This window comes from Ranitomeya variabilis, chromosome 7, assembly GCF_051348905.1.
Source record: "Ranitomeya variabilis isolate aRanVar5 chromosome 7, aRanVar5.hap1, whole genome shotgun sequence".
Classification (NCBI taxonomy): domain Eukaryota; kingdom Metazoa; phylum Chordata; class Amphibia; order Anura; family Dendrobatidae; genus Ranitomeya; species Ranitomeya variabilis.
This window is the reverse complement of record NC_135238.1, coordinates 26,763,622-26,782,951: the sequence shown is the minus strand read 5'-3', so window position 1 is coordinate 26,782,951 and position 19,330 is coordinate 26,763,622. Positions and strand designations below refer to the sequence as shown.

At 46.6% G+C, this 19,330-nt stretch overlaps 2 protein-coding genes across 12 annotated transcripts in view; one reads left to right on the top strand and one right to left on the bottom strand.

Moving 5' to 3' along the window:
* The window catches only part of TBC1D24 (TBC1 domain family member 24), a 34,034-nt gene extending 25,535 nt beyond the window's left edge, over positions 1–8,499 (bottom strand). The window contains exon 1 of one of the 2 annotated variants that reach the window (XM_077274672.1): positions 8,325–8,499. The gene's annotated coding sequence lies outside the window, so the exon portion shown is untranslated. The remainder of the gene's footprint in view (positions 1–8,324) is intronic. The other variant, XM_077274671.1, reaches the window with a different exon arrangement.
* A 73-nt stretch (positions 8,500–8,572) lies between these two features.
* Positions 8,573–19,330, top strand: part of LOC143785634 (uncharacterized) — a 333,320-nt gene continuing 322,562 nt past the window's right edge. For 2 of the 10 annotated variants that reach the window (XR_013218038.1, XM_077274670.1), the window contains exon 1: positions 8,736–8,934. Coding sequence is in view for 2 of the 10 variants with exons in the window: in XM_077274668.1 (XP_077130783.1) it covers positions 15,573–15,651 (79 nt within the window). In the remaining 8 variants the exon portion in view is untranslated. Of the gene's footprint in view, positions 8,935–9,045; positions 9,117–15,542; positions 15,652–19,330 lie in introns of those variants that run through there. The other 8 variants (XM_077274668.1, XM_077274669.1, XR_013218035.1 and 5 more) reach the window with 7 other exon arrangements.

Genomic DNA, 19,330 nt, shown 5'->3' with positions numbered 1-19,330 from the left:
TGCGATTACTTTGTGTAGTTGGGACGTGCAGTGTGATTCGGAATTTCCTATTATTAATAGGTCATCGAGATATGGGACTATGAGAATATCCTGCTCATGAAGATGCGCCATAACCTCCACCATTATTTTAGTGAATACCCGAGGGGCCACCGCAACACCAAAGGGGAGTGCCCTGTATTGGAAGTGTCTTATTGATTCTCCTAAGAGGACTGCAACTCTTAGATAACGCTGGTGGTCTACGTGTATGGGGACGTGATAATACGCGTCTTTCAGATCCAAGACGACCATAAAGCACCCGCCAAACAATAACTTTATTGCGGACTTGACCGACTCCATTTTAAATGACGGGATCCACAAAAATCTATTTAGGCCTTTCAGGTTTATAATTGTGCGAAAAGTGTTATCTGGCTTTTTAATCAAGAAGAGGGGAGAATAGAATCCTTTACCCCTCTGTGTTTCAGGAACCTCCACCAAAACGCCTTTTTGTTGGAGTTCCTGGACCTCAGTCTCTAACGCCAGCTGTTCTGTGGAGGAAGAACGCAATGGTGTTACCAGAAACTTGTCGCCAGGAGTGAAACGAAAGTCAAACTTTAAACCAGACTCCACAATGTTCAAGACCCACGGGCTATTGGATATAGTACGCCATGCCGGATAGAAGGCTAGAAGCCTGCCTCCTACCCGGTCCGCCAGTCATTGCGGCTTCCTGTTGTCTCTAAAGGAGCTAAACATGTAGCCTCTACCTTTCTTTTTGTTGGCATCGTATCTGGATCTTTCTCTATTTGGTCTTGTTCGATCAAACCACCTCCTATTAGTGCCTCTTCTGTAAGAGGACCTACCGAGGTAGGGAAACCGTTTCTTACTGTCTCCCGCTTTTTCTAATAACTCGTCCAGAACCGGACCGAATAGATGTTCTCCCACACACGGGATGTTGCACAATTTGGATCTGGCCTGCATGTCTCCTTGCCAACATTTCAGCCAGATTGCTCTACGGGCTGAATTAGAGAGCGCGGCTGACCTAGCCGCCAATTTAACTGAGTCCGCTGAAGCGTCAGCAAGGTAAGCCGCAGCCCCCTGAATCATAGAGAGGGAGGATAATATTTCATCTCTCGGCGTTTTGTTCTTCAGCTGACTCTCCAGGCTATCCAACCACACCATCATAGACCGTGCCGTGCAGGTGGCGGCGATTGATGGTCTGAGAGCCCCTGCTGAAGTTTCCCAGGCTCCCTTGAGAAACACATCTGCCCTTCTGTCCAGTGGATCCTTTAAAGTACCAAGATCCTCAAATGGTAGAGAGGACTTTTTTGAAGCTTTGGCAACCGCCGCATCAAGCTTCGGGGCTTTATCCCACGTGGCCGAAGCAGACTCCTCGAACGGATACTTCCGTTTGAAGGATGGAGGAAGAGAACCTTTTCTTTCCGGTTTTTTCCATTCTCTGGAAATTAGGGCGCTAACTTTCTCCACTACCGGAAAGCATCGGCGGGATTTACGGTCCAGACCTCGGAACATGACATCCTGCATGGATCTCTCTGGTGTCGTCTGCTCAATCCCAATTGTATTATTTACCGCTTTAACTAGGCGGTCTATGCGGTCAAAAGAAAAACAAGAATGTTCGTATTCAGAACCCGAGGAGGATACTGACGAGAGAGAGACTTCCGACTTCAGATCTCCTAAGTCACTATCCTCATGTGAACTTGGGGATCCAGGGTCTGTTATTTTAGACCCCCTATGAGATTGAGATCTTGTAGAGCTTCTAATCTCCTGTCTAACCATCTGTCTTAGACTAGAAGCGAAATCCGGTGTTTCTTCCGCTATTAGACGCTGGATACACGGACCACATAGTCTCTTAACGTATTCGTCAGGGAGAGGAATACCACATTCTGCACATTCCTTGTGCTTGGATTTAGAGGACCGCTTTTTTCCCTGATGTAAAAAGAGGGAATAAGGAGGGACACTAATCACTAAGTGAACTTTCACGATGATCACTTACCCCTACAGTGTCCAAGTGGTACCGAAGATTGCGGGGGGACCCTCTCCACCGAAGCAATATCCATCCGGCTCGAGGACTTTCCGGCTTTATCAGATTGCCCAGCTTTACCTCCAGGACGACTACTGCCACTAGAACGTCGCTGGGTGTTCGCTGTATGGGGCTTCTCCAGGGTTAAACACTGCTGCACAGAAGGCAACTGGTCCTGCTCCTGAGACTCCATTGTAACAATGGACATGAAGCATGAAGCAGCCATCATTGAATTCTTAAATAGCCGGCCCCCTAAAGGTACCTCCCCCTGATGGGGGACAGCCGGCCAATCCCGGTGAACTGCCTGGTACAATCTGGCGTGTGGGAGGCCCCTCCCCTTCCAAGACCCCCGCCAATGGTACCACGATCCTCGTCTGGAAGTAGCGCCGCCAGAAATATCCGAAAAATCCGCGCACGCCGCCTATACAAAAGAAAAACGCTGGGCGCCGCCATGTTTTCCCCAGTGCGACGCACTGCGCATGCGCCGAGCGTCATTGCCTGCTGCCGAATTAAGCCCCGCCCCCCTATGCGCGTCACCTCCGGTGCGACGCTTCCTGGACGCTGAACGCAGCGCTCGTGCTGGTTAGGATGTCGGTGAAAAGGGAACGCTCCAGCGCAGTGCCGGCAGTAAGAGTATCGCTGCTGCGCTGTGTGTGTTAGTTTTAGACGCCGATGAGAGGGGACGCTCGAGTGTAGTGCCGGCCGTAAGAGTACCGCTGCTGCGATGTGAGTACCGTTTAGAACGCCGGTGAGAGGGGACGCCAGGGAATGGAGGGCCTCCCACCGTATACTCACGCGTACCTGGCGATGGGACACCCCTGGAGACAGCACTCCCCCTGAAGGCTGCTCCTGCCGTGCTGTTGCCTACCCCCACAGCCCTCTGTGGTGCGGCACATCCAGCGTCGCGATCAACACCGAGGAAGGGGCCATCCCGCCTCCAGGATCGGTGAGTCGGACCTGGGTCAAATTTTCTTCGCCTTCTTCCAAAGGCCTCTGCAGGGTCCCCTGTCAGGGACAGGAAACCAACTGATGCGGGAGAGAGGTGCCGCCCTTTTATCTCTGTAGGTTTCCTGTCCCTGAAGGGCGGATCCCCTCTCTCGTTAGTGCTGTCATGACGACTGAATAAATAAGAATTTCTTCCATTATCTTACTATTACACCAACACAGCTGTCTCCTTCTCACCCAGTGTCTTAGGCTACGTTCACATTTGCGTTGTGCGCCGCAGCGTCGGCGCCGCAGCGCACAACGCAAACAAAAACGCAGCAAAACGCATGCACAACTCTGCGTTTTGCGCCGCATGCGTCCTTTTTTTAATTGATTTTGGACGCAGCAAAAATGCAACTTGCTGCGTCCTCTGCGCCTGGACGCGGGCGCCGCAGCGACGCATGCGGCGCAAAACGCAAGTGCGACGCATGTCCATGCGCCCCCATGTTAAATATAGGGGCGCATGACGCATGCGGCGCCGCTGCGGCGCCCGACGCTAATGTGAACGTAGCCTTACTTATGGTTTTGTAGCCCATTCCAGCTTTGTGCCGGTCTATGATCTTGTCCCTGACATCTGTACAAAGCTCTTTGGCCTTGCCCATGTTGTAGAGGTTAGAGTCTGACTGATTAATTGAGTCTGTGGATAGGAGTCTTGGGGCATGTGCACAAGTTGCGGATTGGCCACTGTGGATTCGCAACTGTTTTCCATGCGGTTTACAGTACCATGTAAACCTATGGAAAACCAAATCCGAAGTGCACATGCTGCGGAAAATACCGCGTGGAAACGCTGCGTTGTATTTTCAGCAGCATGTCAATTATTTGTGCGGATTCCGCAGCGTTTTACACCTGCTCCTCAATAGGAATCGTCAGGTGTAAAACCGCAGGTGAAATCCGCAGGTAAAACGCAAGATTTTGCAAAAACGGTGCAGAAAAATCCACACACAAATCTGCAACGTGTGCACATAGCCTCATAAAGGTGACTATGTAAGACAGCCCTCTTTAATGCAGGTAACGAGATGATTAGGAGCGTCTAAAGCCCCCGTCTCACATAGTGAGATCGCTAGCGAGATCGCTGCTGAGTCACTAGTTTTGTGACGCAACAGCGACCTCAGTAGCGATCTCGCTATGTGTGACACGTACCAGCGATCAGGCCCCTGCTGTGAGATCGCTGGTCGTGTCGGAATGGCCTGGACCTTTTTTTGGTCGCTGAGGTCCCGCTGACATCGCTGAATCGGTGTGTGTGACACCGATCCAGCGATGTCTTCACTGGTAACCAGGGTAAACATCGGGTTACTAAGCGCAGGGCCACGCTTAGTAACCCGATGTTTACCGTGGTTACCAGCGTAAATGTAAAAAAAAAACAAACAGTACATACTGACCATCTGATGTCCGTCAGGTCCCTTGCCGTCTGCTTCCTGCTCTGACTGAGATCCGGCCGTACAGCGAGAGCGCAGCACAGCAGTGACGTCACCGCTGCGCTCTCGCTGTACGGCTGCTCAGTCAGAGCAGGAAGCAGACGGCAAGGGACCTGACAGACATCAGATGGTCAGTATGTACTGTTTGGTTTTTTTTACATTTACGCTGGTAACCAGGGTAAACATCGGGTTACTAAGCGCGGCCCTGCGCTTAGTAACCCGATGTTTACCCTGGTTACCCGGGTGCTGCAGGGGGACTTCGGCATCGTTGAAGACAGTTTCAACGATGCCGAAGTCGTTCCCCTGATCGTTGGTCGCTGGAGAGCGGTCTGTGTGACAGCTCCCCAGCGACCACACAGCGACTTACCAACGATCACGGCCAGGTCGTATCGCTGGTCGTGATCGTTGGTAAATCGCTATGTGAGACGGGGCCTTAACTGGTATGTAGGAGCCAGACCTCTTAATGGTTGGTAGGGGATCAAAAACTTATTTCTCACTGCAAAATGCAAATACATTTATATAATTTTTACAATGTGATTTTCTGTACTTTATTTTTGATATTCTATCTCTCAATGTTCACATTAACCTACCCTCAAAATTATAGACTGTTCATGTCTGACGGTGGGCAAATTTACAAAATCAGCAAATAAAGAGTTTGTATGAGAGATATAGAAATATATATATATATATACACACATACACATACATGCATACATACACATACCATTTAAGTTCCTTGCTATTATGGATTTGATAAATCAAAATCTTATATCATTGTGGTACATAACTATGGTAAATTAGCCAGTCTACAGGGGGACCAAATACTGTCTTGCGTTTCCTTGCAAGCAAAGAGGTACTAATATGTGTAGGGCAGGGCAATGGCCCTAAAGTAGACTAGAAGTCTCCAGTTAATACCAGGGACATCACATGGCACAATGGAAATGCAATATTATAATAATCTTATGTGAACACCATCCATTGATACATCTGATCCTACACCAATTTTTCCTTGCATTTAGCTGCCCCTAACTCTTATCTAACCCGGAAAACGGATGAGCAATGTGAATGGGACCCATTAAAACCTCATCCTGGCAATGACGAGTATCAGATCTGTCCAAATTTCTGAGGGGGTCTCCCCTACCAGAAGGTCTCACAGATCCATTCTGTAAGATTTTTCTCCATTTATTCCTTTAGCTTTTTACTTTTATATGTCTTTATGGTTTCCTCTTTTTCTAACTTTGTAAGCACTATGCTCCTTTTGTAGATCACATCTAAAATTTAATATGCTTGTTCATTGTTGCTCTACACGTACCCACAACCTCAAAGAGGGAAATGCCAATGTACACTAATGTGTCACCCAGGGCAAAGGTCCACCTGGCCTAACAAAAAAACTGTATCCGCTGCCCCCGTTGTGCATTTATTTCACAACGTCCGTCGGTACGTCTGGCCGACGCATGGCGACGGCCCCGTACCGACGGAAGTGTGAAAGTAGCCTTAGCTCAGCTTCCATTTTGGGTTCCCTTTAAACAGAAGATAGACCTAAACATACATCATGTCCAATGAGTAGTGATCAGCATTCATTTTTCTGGTGCCCAAGTGAAAGGCCCTGTTGTCCTCGGTTAACATGGGTAAGGTCCCACAAAAAAGGAAAAAAAAAAAAAGCATTAGGAAAAGTTTGTCCTAACAGACTGGCTCCATCGTAACCATCTACTACACTCATTGGTATGGGTGACATAATACTGCAAGTCTTCTGTAGATCAAAAGTATGGTCATTTTAGCAGTCACCTGGCTGTAGAGACTTCTCCAGCAGTGGGTGCCCAATTCAGACAAGTGGCACACGGAGAAATAAAACAAATGGGCCTCTGGAGCAAGCAATAGTGCCTGAGGAGCTCCAGTATATACAGTGATGGGGATATCCTACTATTACACATGCTAAACTCTGGGCCCGCAGGGTGGGTATATTTGGCCCTCGATGTCAAGCAAGTACCCGAGTATATTTGGCCTATCCCCTGCCTGACATCACACTTTGAACTATATTGGCATCCTAGATGCGGATAAGAGTTGAAAGCAATGATGGAGGAAGGAGCATCAGCTGACGCTCCCTCTCCCATCATTCCCTCTCTGCGTCTGAGGTATCAGCACAGCGGGTGTGATCACATAATTACAACACACCCCCTGTACAGAGGATCTGAAGACACTGGGGCAGAGGGAGAATGGGAAGAGGTGAGTATTTTTTTTTTTTTTAACGTAGGGCACATTATACTGTAGGGAGCACATGTGGTGCCTATTATATATTAGGGAGCACCGCGTGATGCCATGACCCTGCAGGGAGCAGTTATCATGGCAATTATACTGAGTGGAAGGCAATGCAGGGCCCCATTTTACTGTATGGAAGACCATGTGTGCCCACTATACTGCATGGAGCCCTTTTGTGGACATTATACTGTATGGAGGGCCAAGTGGCAATTATAGTTGGAGAATCATACTGTGATGGGGTCACCATTAGTGATGAGCGAGCGTGCTTGGATAAGGCGTCATCTGAGCATGCTCGTGTGCGACAAGTGTCTTTGTTGTGCCTGCATGTCTCACGGCTGTTCAACAGCTGCAACACATGCACGGATTGAGGGATTGCCTAAGAAACAGGCAATCCCTGCACGTGTTGCGGCTGTTGAACAGCTGGGAGACTGCAGCGACTAGCAGAGCATCTTCGGCGTGCCCGAATACTATTAGCACACGATTGCGGTATATAATATTAATAAAAAATGTTAATGGAAAACCTCTTGGACTTTGGAGCAATTAGCAATGACCCCGGGTGCCGCACAAATCTCCAGCAAGGTACCGCTTTCCTTAACATTTGTCTTGCCATGATGGAGCTTCATCAGACTCACATCCAGGGAAAAGAACAGGGCAACTTTCACAAAACGTTCAAGAACCCGCCCCCCCCCCCCCCCAAAAAAAAAGGGGAAACCTTTTTTATTCAAAACGTTAGCCATTGCTTCAGATGCAGCACAAATCTCCAGCAAGGTACCGTTCTGCAACATATCTTTTGCACTGACAAAGCAATGCAGCTTCACCAGACTCCCATTTAGTGGAGGAAATAACGCAACATTTGCTCCAATGTGGCAAATTTTGTAAGGCAGTCTCCCAGAAATACATCTATAGGAGTTTGCCAGAATTGTTGCAAATTATTCTAAAGGCCCGGATACACATTGGATGAAAGATGGCCAAACCTGTCCAGTCTGTTTATAGTGATGGCCGATCCCCAGGACAGCCCATCAATATCAGATCTGCTCTGCGACTGATCAGATCCAGCCACGGAGGGGAACAGTAGGGGGGATGCCGAGTGTCGCACCCCCCCTGACCTGATATTGATGGACAAGCTATCACTATATGGAGTACTGGACAACCCCTTTAAAAGATTTAAAAAAAAATAAAAAGCCAGAGACCTTACAAGTTTGGTATCGCTGCGATCGGAGTGACCCGGAGAATCACATTTTTCAGATAATTTTTTACACTAAATGCTGCAAAACCCCAAAACATGGTGAAACGAGGCTTTTCTTTTATGGATTTCCCCCCACCACCCCCATTTTCCAGCACATTATACGGGACAATGAATGGCCCCATACCAGCCCTCATACCGCTGCATCAACACCAAAAATAAAAGTTATGGCCCTGAGAATTGAGGGAAAAAAACAAAAGCACAAGTACTAAAGAAATGAACCTATCAGGAAGGGGTTAAATGCCCATTTTGCAGCCCACCTGAATCTGCCCCCATCACAGACACATGTAGACAGGGAGGCTGCCATTTTTAAAGCCCCCCAGTCACATTCCAGGGGGCAGGATCGGTTCCCAGGCCCCATGCTGGATACACCCGATGGCCCCAGGCTGGGGGCTGCACTCACCGGTCTTACCTGTTATGCTCAGGGTCGTGTTTGCAGGGGAGGCCGCGGCCGCTCTCATTTCCTCCCTCTTTATCTCTAGCTGCAAGTAACGAATTACCGCTCCGTCCCCTCCCTAAGATTCTGTAGAAGACAGCTACTGGCCACGCCCCCCGCGTCTCCACCGGAGCTGTCACTCACACTCTGCAGCTCCGCCCACCACTGAACCCCCCTTCAGATAACCTGTCAATCAAAGCCCCGCCCTCCTCCTCACCGCAGCTGTCACTCAGTAAGGCGACGCGCTCTTCCTGCTGTCAGTCACAGGCTAAGACCCGCCCACTCCCAGCTCAAGTCCGCTAGTCGGCGCATGCGCAGTTGCCACACTTCAGAAAACACCTCAGTGACGCGACGTCGACGTCTGCGAGCCGCTGCTGTTAGGTATCAGTCATGGCGGAGACGGCTGACCTTCATGTTTTATAGCACTGTGTGAAAGGAGTAAGGAAAAGTAATGACAGACTGAGGGAGAAGGCGAGCTCTAATATGAAACTATAGGACTACCAGACCCAGGCGTGTAGCCAGTGTCCTAGACGCCCCCACAACCACCAGCTTCTTTGTGGGGGTCCCAGTGGCCTTGTGTATGAAGGTAAAGCTTTCCCTCCTCTCTCAAAAATTACACAGACAACAGGCAAATACGACCATACACAGAGATCTATACCGCCAGGGCCGGCGCCAGGTTTTCCTGGGCCCTGGGTGAAAGGGTCTCAGTGGCCCCTTTATCACATTCCACCACGATTCATGGTGCACAGATACAGCAGAGAAATACAGGTATAGTACAATGCAAAGATTTCACTTCTTATTACAGGAGTGATATCAATTGTAAATTCTACAATAGCTCAGAAACCGGACAGTATAGTCCTCCATACAGTATTATGGGCACCACATAGTCCTCATTGCAATATGGACTCCACATAGTCCTCCGTATAGTATTATGGGCACCACATAGTCCTCCATACGGTATTATGGGCACCACATAGTCCTCCATACAATATTATGGGCACCACATGGTCCTCCATACAATATTATGGGCACCCACATAGTCCTCATTGCAATATGGACTCCACATAGTCCTCCGTATAGTATTATGGGCACCACATAGTCCTCCATACAGTATTATGGGCACATAGTCCTCCATACAGTATTATGGGCACCACATAGTCTGCCATACAGTATTATGGGCACCACATAGTCCTCATTGCAATATGGACACCACATTGTCCTCATTATAGTATTATGGGCACCACATAGTCCTCCATACAGTATTATGGGCACCACATAGTCCTCCATACAGTATTATGGGCACCACATAGTCCTCCATACAGTATTATGGGCACATAGTCCTCCATACAGTGTTATGGGCACCACATAGTCCTCATTGCAATATGGACACCACATAGTCCTCCGTATAGTATTATGGGCACCACATAGTCCTCCATACAGTATTATGGGCACATAGTCCTCCATACAGTATTATGGGCACCACATAGTCCTCCATACGGTATTATGGGCACCACATAGTCCTCCATACAGTATTATGGGCACCACATAGTCCTCCATACAGTATTATGGGCACCACATAGTCCGCCATACAGTATTATGGGCACCACATAGTCCTCATTGCAATATGGGACACCACATTGTCCTCATTATAGTATTATGGGCACCACATAGTCCTCCATACAGTATTATGGGCACCACATAGTCCTCCATACAGTATTATGGGCACATAGTCCTCCATACAGTATTATGAGCACATAGTCCTCCATACAGTATTATGGGCACCACATAGTGCTCCATACAGTATTATGGGCACCACATAGTGCTCCATACAGTATTATGGGCACCACATAGTGCTCCATACAGTATTATGGGCACATAGTCCTCCATACAGTATTATGAGCACATAGTCCTCCATACAGTATTATGGGCACCACATAGTGCTCCATACAGTATTATGGGCACATAGTCCTCCATACAGTACTATGGGCACCACATAGTCCTCCATACAGTATTATGGGCACCACATAGTGCTCCATACAGTATTATGGGCACATAGTCCTCCATACAGTATTATGGGCACCACATAGTCCGCCATACAGTATTATGGGCACCACATAGTCCTCCATACAGTATTATAGGCACATAGTCCTCCATACAGTATTATGGGCACCACATAGTCCGCCATACAGTATTATGGGCACCACATAGTCCTCCATACAGTATTATAGGCACATAGTCCTCCATACAGTATTATGGGCACCACATAGTGCTCCATACAGTATTATGGGCACCACATAGTGCTCCATACAGTATTATGGGCACATAGTCCTCCATACAGTACTATGAGCACCACATAGTCCTCCATACAGTATTATGGGCACCACATAGTCCTCCATACAGTATTATGGGCACATAGTCCTCCATACAGTATTATGAGCACATAGTCCTCCATACAGTATTATGGGCACCACATAGTGCTACATACAGTATTATGGGCACCACATAGTCCTCCATACAGTATTATGGGCACATAGTCCTCCATACAGTATTATGAGCACATAGTCCTCCATACAGTATTATGGGCACCACATAGTGCTACATACAGTATTATGGGCACCACATACTCCTCCATAAAGTATTATGGCCACCACATACACCTCCATACAGTATTATGGGCACCACATAGTGCTCCATACAGTATTATGGGCACATAGTCCTACATACAGTACTATGGGCACCACATAGTCCTCCATACAGTATTATGGGCACCACATAGTGCTCCATACAGTATTATGGGCACCACATAGTCCTCCATAGAGTATTATGGGCACCACATAGTGCTCCATACAGTATTATGGGCACCACATACTCCTCCATACAGTATTATGGGCACCACATACTCCTCCATACAGTATTATACGCACCACATAGTCCTCCATACAATATTATGGGCACAGCATAGTTCACCATGCAGTATTACTAGCACCAAATAGTCCAATGCACCCATGCCGTATTATGGGCACAACATAGTGCCCCATACAGTATTATGGGCGCCACATAGTCCTCCATACAGTGTTATGGGCACCACATAGTGCTCCATACAGTATTATGGGTACCACATACTCCTCCATACAGTATTATGGGCACCACATACTCCTCCATACTGTATTATGGGCACCACATAGTCCTCCATACAGTATTATGGGCCCATAGTCCTCCATACAGTATTATGGGCACATAGTCCTCCATACAGTATTATGGGCACCACATAGTCCTCCATACAGTATTATGGGCCCATAATCCTCCATACAGTATTATGGGCACATAGTCCTCCATACAGTATTATGGGCACCACATACTCCCCCATACAGTATTATGGGCACATAGTCGTCCATACAATATTATGGGCACAGCATAGTTCACCATGCAGTATTACTAGCACCAAATAGTCTGATGCAGTATTATGGGCACCACATAGTCACCCATGCTGTATTATGGGCACAACATAGTGCTCCATACAGTATTATGGGCACCACATAGTCCTCCATACAGTGTTATGGGCACCACATAGTGCTCCATACAGTATTATGGGCACCACATAGTTCTCCATACAGTGTTATGGGCACCACATAGTGCTCCATACAGTATTATGGGCACCACATAGTTCTCCATACAGTATTATGGGCACCACATAGTGCTCCATACAGAATAATGTTCCTCATATATTGCTCCGTACAGAGTAATATGCCTCATATAATGCTCCGTACAGAATAATGAACCTCATATAATGCTCCATACAGAATAATGGGCTTCATATATTGCTCCATACAGAATAATGGGCCCCATATAATGCTCCATACAGAGTGGGCCACATATATAGCTCCACACAGAATGGGTTCCATACATAAAAGGCAAATAATCAACTACTTACATCTCCTCGTTCCGCCTTGGCTGTAGCTTCAGTCTCCTCAGCTCCGGTGTCTTCATCCTGTTCTGGCTCTCTGCACTTTTCAGCGCACAAGGGAGTTGTTCAGTGACATCATAGCATCCTCTGCCCTGAGACGTCAGATGACGCGGAAGAGACCGGACCTGTGGCCAGCTGGGAACGAGGATAGGCAAGTATTTCAAACAGTTTAAAGCCCCCCTGACTCACGGGTCCCATAGCGTGTCGGTGTCCTAGATGTCAAGTGAGACCCCTCACTTGCTCAGGGCCCCGGCACTTGCCTGGGTGGTGACACCGGCCCTGTATTGCACCATACTGTTACCAGTACCACCACACTATCACCGCATATTACCACTGCATAGTGACCAAATAATACCACCACACCATGACCACACACAATCACCACATGGTGACCAAATAATACCCCCATACTGTCACCAATACACACCGTGACTGCATATTACCACTGCATAATGACCAAGTAATACTGCCATACTGTTGCCAATACTGCCATACCATGACCACATATTACCACAACATAGTTACCAAATAATACTGCCACACCATGTCCACATACTACCACCGCATAGTTACCAAATAATACCCCCATAGTGTCACCAATAACCACCATGACCATATATTACCAACACATAGTGACCAAATAATACCACCAAACAAGTAACTATACTGCCATACTGCTACATAATGTAGTGTAACACCATTGTAACCACATAGTGACCAAATAATACCACCATACTGTCACAATCACCAATACTATTAACAATACCACTATAAAAGGAACAAGTAATACTGCCACACTATGACCATGCACTACATTACATAGTGACTAAATAATACCTTCATACTGCTACTGACACCAATTCTGCCAACAATACTGCTATGTAAGGTAGTATAATACCGCCACAACATGACTGCATATTTCCACCACATAGTGACCAAATAATGTCACCGTTTCCAATGCTACTACCAATATCGCTATACAAGGTAGGATATTACTGCCACTTAACAACTGAATAATTACACCATACTGTTATTGCCACAACATTATTGCTATATAAGGAACAAATAATATTGCCACACCATAACAATGTAATACCATCACATAGTGACAAATTAATACTACCATAATGTTGCTGACAACAGTACTACCAATCATAAAGCTTTATAAGGTAGTATAATACCACCATATAATAACCAAATAATACCACATTATTGTTACTGACATCAGTGCTACCAACAATACTGCTATATAAGGTAGTTTAATACTGCCAGACCATTTCTACATAATAACACCAGGTAGTGAATAATGCCACCATAGTAATCATTATCAAAAACAACTGTAACAAGATATTACCACCATACAGCGACTGTATAATGAAATATATGAGTTGTACACAGGTGTTATATGCATCATATGGGTGTATACTGTACAGATAAGTCCAGTCATCCTGTTCTCTCTGATCGTTGTCCTTCATTTCCATGTTTTTCTTCATCCGTCCCAGACTGCCATCACCACTCCTTCCATCCTTGTCTTGTGTCCCCAGGATGTAACCTAAACCATAATTCTTTTGCTCATCTCTTTTAACCACTTCAAAACAGATTGCACAGTGCCTTGCACAGTAATAATTCTACCCCCATTGCTGTACACTGTTCGTGCCCCCATGACTAACAGCTCACTCCTTCTACCATTACTTATTTATACTGCTCCCTTACAGAAGTCTTGCCCCATTTGCAATGTCTTTTTTTACGCATCCAAACAATAATGTTTTCCTTTTTGGGCAGTCATACAATAAGAATGCACCTTTTGCAACCCTTATACAATAATAATACCCTTTTTTGTGCCCCCATATAATAATGATGCCTCTTTTTGTGCCCCCTCATAAAATAATAACATAGTAACATAGTTAGCAAAGCCGAAAAAATACATTTGTCTATCCAGTTCAGCCTATATTCCGTCAGAATAAATTCCCAGATCTATGTCCTTCTAAATAACCTAATAACTGTAAGATACAATATTGTTACGCTCCAGCAAGACATCCAGGCCTCTCTTGAATCCCTCGCCTGAGTTTGCCATCACCACCTCCTCAGGCAAGGAATTCCAGATTCTCACTGCCCTAAGGGTACTGTCTCACAGTGGCACTTTGGTCGCTACGACGGCACGATCCGTGACGTTCCAGCGATATAGTTACGATCTCGCTGTGTCTGACACGCTACTGCGATCAGGGACCCCGCTGAGAATCGTACATCGTAGCAGATCGTTTGAAACTTTATTTCGTCGCTGGATCACCCGCTGACATCGCTGCATCGGCGTGTGTGACGCCGATGCAGCGATGTCTTCACTGGTAACCAGGGTAAATATCGGGTTACTAAGCGCAGGGCCGCGCTTAGTAACCCGATGTTTACCCTGGTTACCATTGTAAATGTAAAAAAAAAAAACCACTACATACTTACATTCCGGTGCCTGTCACGTCCCCGGGCGTCCGCTTCCCTGCACTCCTCCTGCATCCTGTGTCAGCGCCGGCCGGCCGTACATCAGAGCACAGCGGTGACGTCACCGCTCTGCTTTACGGTCGCGCTTACACAGGATGCAGGAGGAGTGCAGGGAAGCGGACGCCCGGGGATGTGACAGGCACCGGAATGTGAGTATGTGTTTTTTTTTTTTTTACATTTACAATGGTAACCAGGGTAAACATCGGGTTACTAAGTGCGGCCCTGCGCTTAGTAACCCGATGTTTACCCTGGTTACCCGGGGACCTCGGCATCGTTGGTCGCTGGAGAGCTGTCTGTGTGACAGCTCTCCAGCGACCACACAACGACTTTCCAACGATCACGGCCAGGTCGTATCGCTGGTCGTGATCGTTAGAAAGTTGCAGAGTGTGACGGTACCCTTACAGTAATGAATTCTCTTCTATGTTGGTGGAAAACCTTCTTTCCTTAAGACGCAGAGAAAAGCCCCTTGCGACCGTCACCTTCCTTGGTATAAACAGATCCTCGGAGAGATATTTGTATTGTCCCCTTATATACTTATACATGGTTATTAGATTGCCCCTCAGTCTTATTTCTAGACGACATAATCCTCATTTTCCTAATCTCTCTGGGTATTGTAGTTCCCCCATCCCCTTTATTAATTTTGTTGCCTTCCTTTGTACTCGCTCTAGTTCCATTATATCCTTCCTGAGCACCGGTGTCCAAAACTGTGCACAGTACTCCATGTGCAGTCTAACCAGGGATTTGTACAGAGGCAGTATAATGTTCTCATCATGTGTATCCAGACCTCTTTTAATGCACCCCATGATCCTGTTTGCCTTGGCAGCCGCTGCCTGGCACTGGCTGGTCCAGGTAAGTTTATCATTAACTAGAATCCCCAAGTCCTTCTCCATTTCAGATTTACCCAGTGGTTTCCCGTTCAGTGTGTAATGGTGATATTGATTCCTTCTTCACATGTGTATAACCTTACATTTATCATTGTTAAACCGCATCTGACACCTCTCGGCCCAAGTTTCCAACTTATCCAGATCCATCTGTAGCAGAATACTATCTTCTCTTGTATTGACTGCTTTACGTAATCGGGCTCCTTTTGCACCCCAATACAATAATGATGCCCCTTTTTTGCCCCATACAATAATCACGCCTTCCTTATACCCTCATACAATAATAATGCCTCTTTTGTGCTCTCTTTATACAATAATAATGCTCCTCTTTCACCCCATACAATGATGATGCCCATTTTGAGCCCCAATATAATAATACCCCTTTTGTTCCTCTATAATAAAAAGTCTTTTCTACCTCTGTAGAATAACAAAAACAACTGACTTTTTATTTTCTTCCATCTATATAGTTGTAGTAAAGCCTGTTTTTTTTTCAGTAAGAGCTGTATTTTTCTGTACCACTTTGGGGTTTTAAATTACATTTCTTTTGGGAGGTGACTAGATGACTAGACCCTAAAAATTCTGCTATATATATATATACTAGATGGTGGCCCGATTCTAACGCATCGGGTATTCTAGAATATGCATGTCCACGTAGTATCTTGCCCAGTGACGTAGTATCTTGCCCAGTGACGTAGTATATTGCCCAGTGACGTAGTATATTGCCCAGTGACGTAGTATATTGCCCAGTGACGTAGTATATTGCCCAGTGACGTAGTATACAGCACAGAGCCACGTAGTATATTGGCCAGTTACGTAGTATACAGCACAGAGCCACGTAGTATATTGCCCAGTGACGTAGTATACAGCACAGAGCCACGTAGTATATTGCCCAGTGACATAGTATATTGCCCAGTGACGTAGTATATTGCCCAGTGACGTAGTATACAGCACAGAGCCACGTAGTATATTGCCCAGTGACATAGTATATTGCCCAGTGACGTAGTATATTGCCCAGTGACGTAGTATACAGCACAGAGCCACGTAGTATATAGCACAGAGCCACGTAGTATATTGCCCAGCCACGTATGTCACAGGTTAAAAAATAAAAAATAAACATATACTCACCTTCCGAGGGGCCCCTTGTAGTTCTGTCGCCTGTGTTCGGTTCAGGCGGCAGCTTCCGGTCCCAGGGTGTGATGCCGTCACAGTCACATGACCGTGACGTCACGGCAGGTCCTTCTCGCGCAGGACCTGCGATGACGTCGCGGTCACATGACTGTGACGTCAAGGCAGGTCCTTCTCGCACAGGCGCGCAGGGCCTGTGATGACGTCGCGGTCACATGACCGTGACGTCATGGCAGGTCCTTGTCGCACACCAACCTTAGCACCGGAACCTGCCGCTTGCATGGACCGGTCACCGGAGCGTCGGAAAGGCGGCGGAAGGTGAGTATATAATGATTTGTTATTTTTTTTTTTAATTATTTTTAACATTAGATGTTTTTACTATTGAGGCTGCATAGGCAGCCTCAATAGTAAAAACTTGGTCACACAGAGTTAATAGCGGCGGTAACGGAGTGAGTTACCCGCGGCTTAACGCGGTCCGTTACCTCTGGCATTAACCCTGTGTGAGCCGTGACTGCAGGGAGTATGGAGCGGGCACTGACTGCAGGGGAGTAGGGAGGGACTAATCGGACTGTGCCCGTCGCTGATTGGTCGCGGCAGCCATGACAGGCAGCTGGCTAGACCAATCAGCGAATGAATATCCGTGACGGAAGTTGCCAACAGAATGACGGAAGTACCCCTTAGACAATTATATATATATAGATTATTGTTTTATTTTGCATACATATATATTTATTTTAACATTCATTATATTGTATAAATATTTGTATATTTTTTTAGTGCTGACAATTATGCACACAGAGAATATAAAAATATTATTTTTTTTTACGATAAAATGTATATTATTATTATTATTTATTATTATTATAGCGCCATTTATTCCATGGCGCTTTACATGTGAGGAGGGGTGTACATAATAAAAACAAGTACAATAATCTTGAACAATACAAGTCACAACTGGTACAGGAGGAGAGAGGACCCTGCCCGCGAGGGCTCACAATCTACAAGGGATGGGTGAGGATACAGTAGGTGAGGATAGAGCTGGTCATGCAGCGGTTTGGTCGATCGGTAGTTACTGCAGGTTGTAGGCTTGCCGGAAGAGGTAGATCTTCAGGTTCTTTTTGAAGGTTTCGATGGTGGGCGAGAGTCTGATGTGTTGTGGTAGAGCGTTCCAGAGTAGGTTGGATGCGCGAGAGAAATCTTGTATGCGATTGTGGGAAGAGGAGATAAGAGGGGAGTAGAGAAGGAGATCTTGTGAGGATCGGAGGTTGCGTGTAGGAAAGTACCGGGAGACGAGGTCACAGATGTATGGAGGAGACAGGTTGTGGATGGCTTTGTACGTCATGGTTAGGGTTTTGTACTGGAGTCTCTGAGTAATGGGGAGCCAGTGAAGGGATTGACAGAGGGGAGAGGCCGGGGAATAGCGGGGGGACAGGTGGATTAGTCGGGCAGCAGAGTTTAGAATAGATTGGAGGGGTGCAAGAGTGTTAGAGGGGAGGCCACAGAGCAGGAGGTATATTGTATGATGATTACCGGTCTCATGTGAGGCCCATTTAGGCTTTCATAGAAGTAGTAATATGGCAGTCACGTCCATGTTCAGTATGCTCCAGACTGACAAGACAACCCATGAACGGGTCATCAATCTCCCATCCAAACCTCTTAAAGGCCGCTGTCATGATCATCAGTGGTTTTTGAAGAGGTTAAGCTGTTGTGATCGGAGCTAGCGTCGATCCCTTGCAGTCACTCTCGGGTGCTGGCTGTATAACGCAGTCACCACTTGCGCTGTATGGAGCAGGCTCAGCTCCTTGCCCCGCTCCCTATAGTGATGGCCCACTTCATGTACGTCGGGCATCTTCAAGGGATAAATATAAAAAAATAATTGCTGATCTTTGTGGGATACGCCAATAAGACAATGTTAAGATCTTGAGAATAAGGTTCTGAGTCCCGTGCTGAATGGAGGGGAGGTGCCCATGCTCGACCTGTTCTCTATTCATTGTGTATGGGACTGCTGGAAATAGTGCAACGCTGGACTCAGCTTTTTTCAGTTAGTCCAATTGACAATTAAAGGAGCGGAGGTTGAGCATGTGCTCCATTCAAGATCCCGATTTTGGGTTCGAAAGCCCTAACCTTGGGATCACTGAGGGTTCCATCAGTCGGGCCTGCAGCAATCGGCAAGTTCTCCCCTATTGTACAGATATGACTTGACTTACTATTTTGGGCAAAACCCTTTAATAAAGCTTTTTGGTGACATTTTTCAAGTTCGTACAAGTTCATAGCATGCATTTTTTCTGGCTTTTTCAGGTCTCATAAATAATCTAATGCTATATCCAGAGTATGCAAGTATAGTATATACTATTGACCCCAAAATATATTTAAAAAAAGCCATTAACCGCAACCATCCAAGCTGGTAGAGAGAGCAAGGCGACTGTCTATTCTGATTCAGATGACACATGACCACTGCAGCCAATGATTGACCGCAGCATTGGCTGACCGCTGGTGAGCTACAGTAGTCACGTGACTGTAAG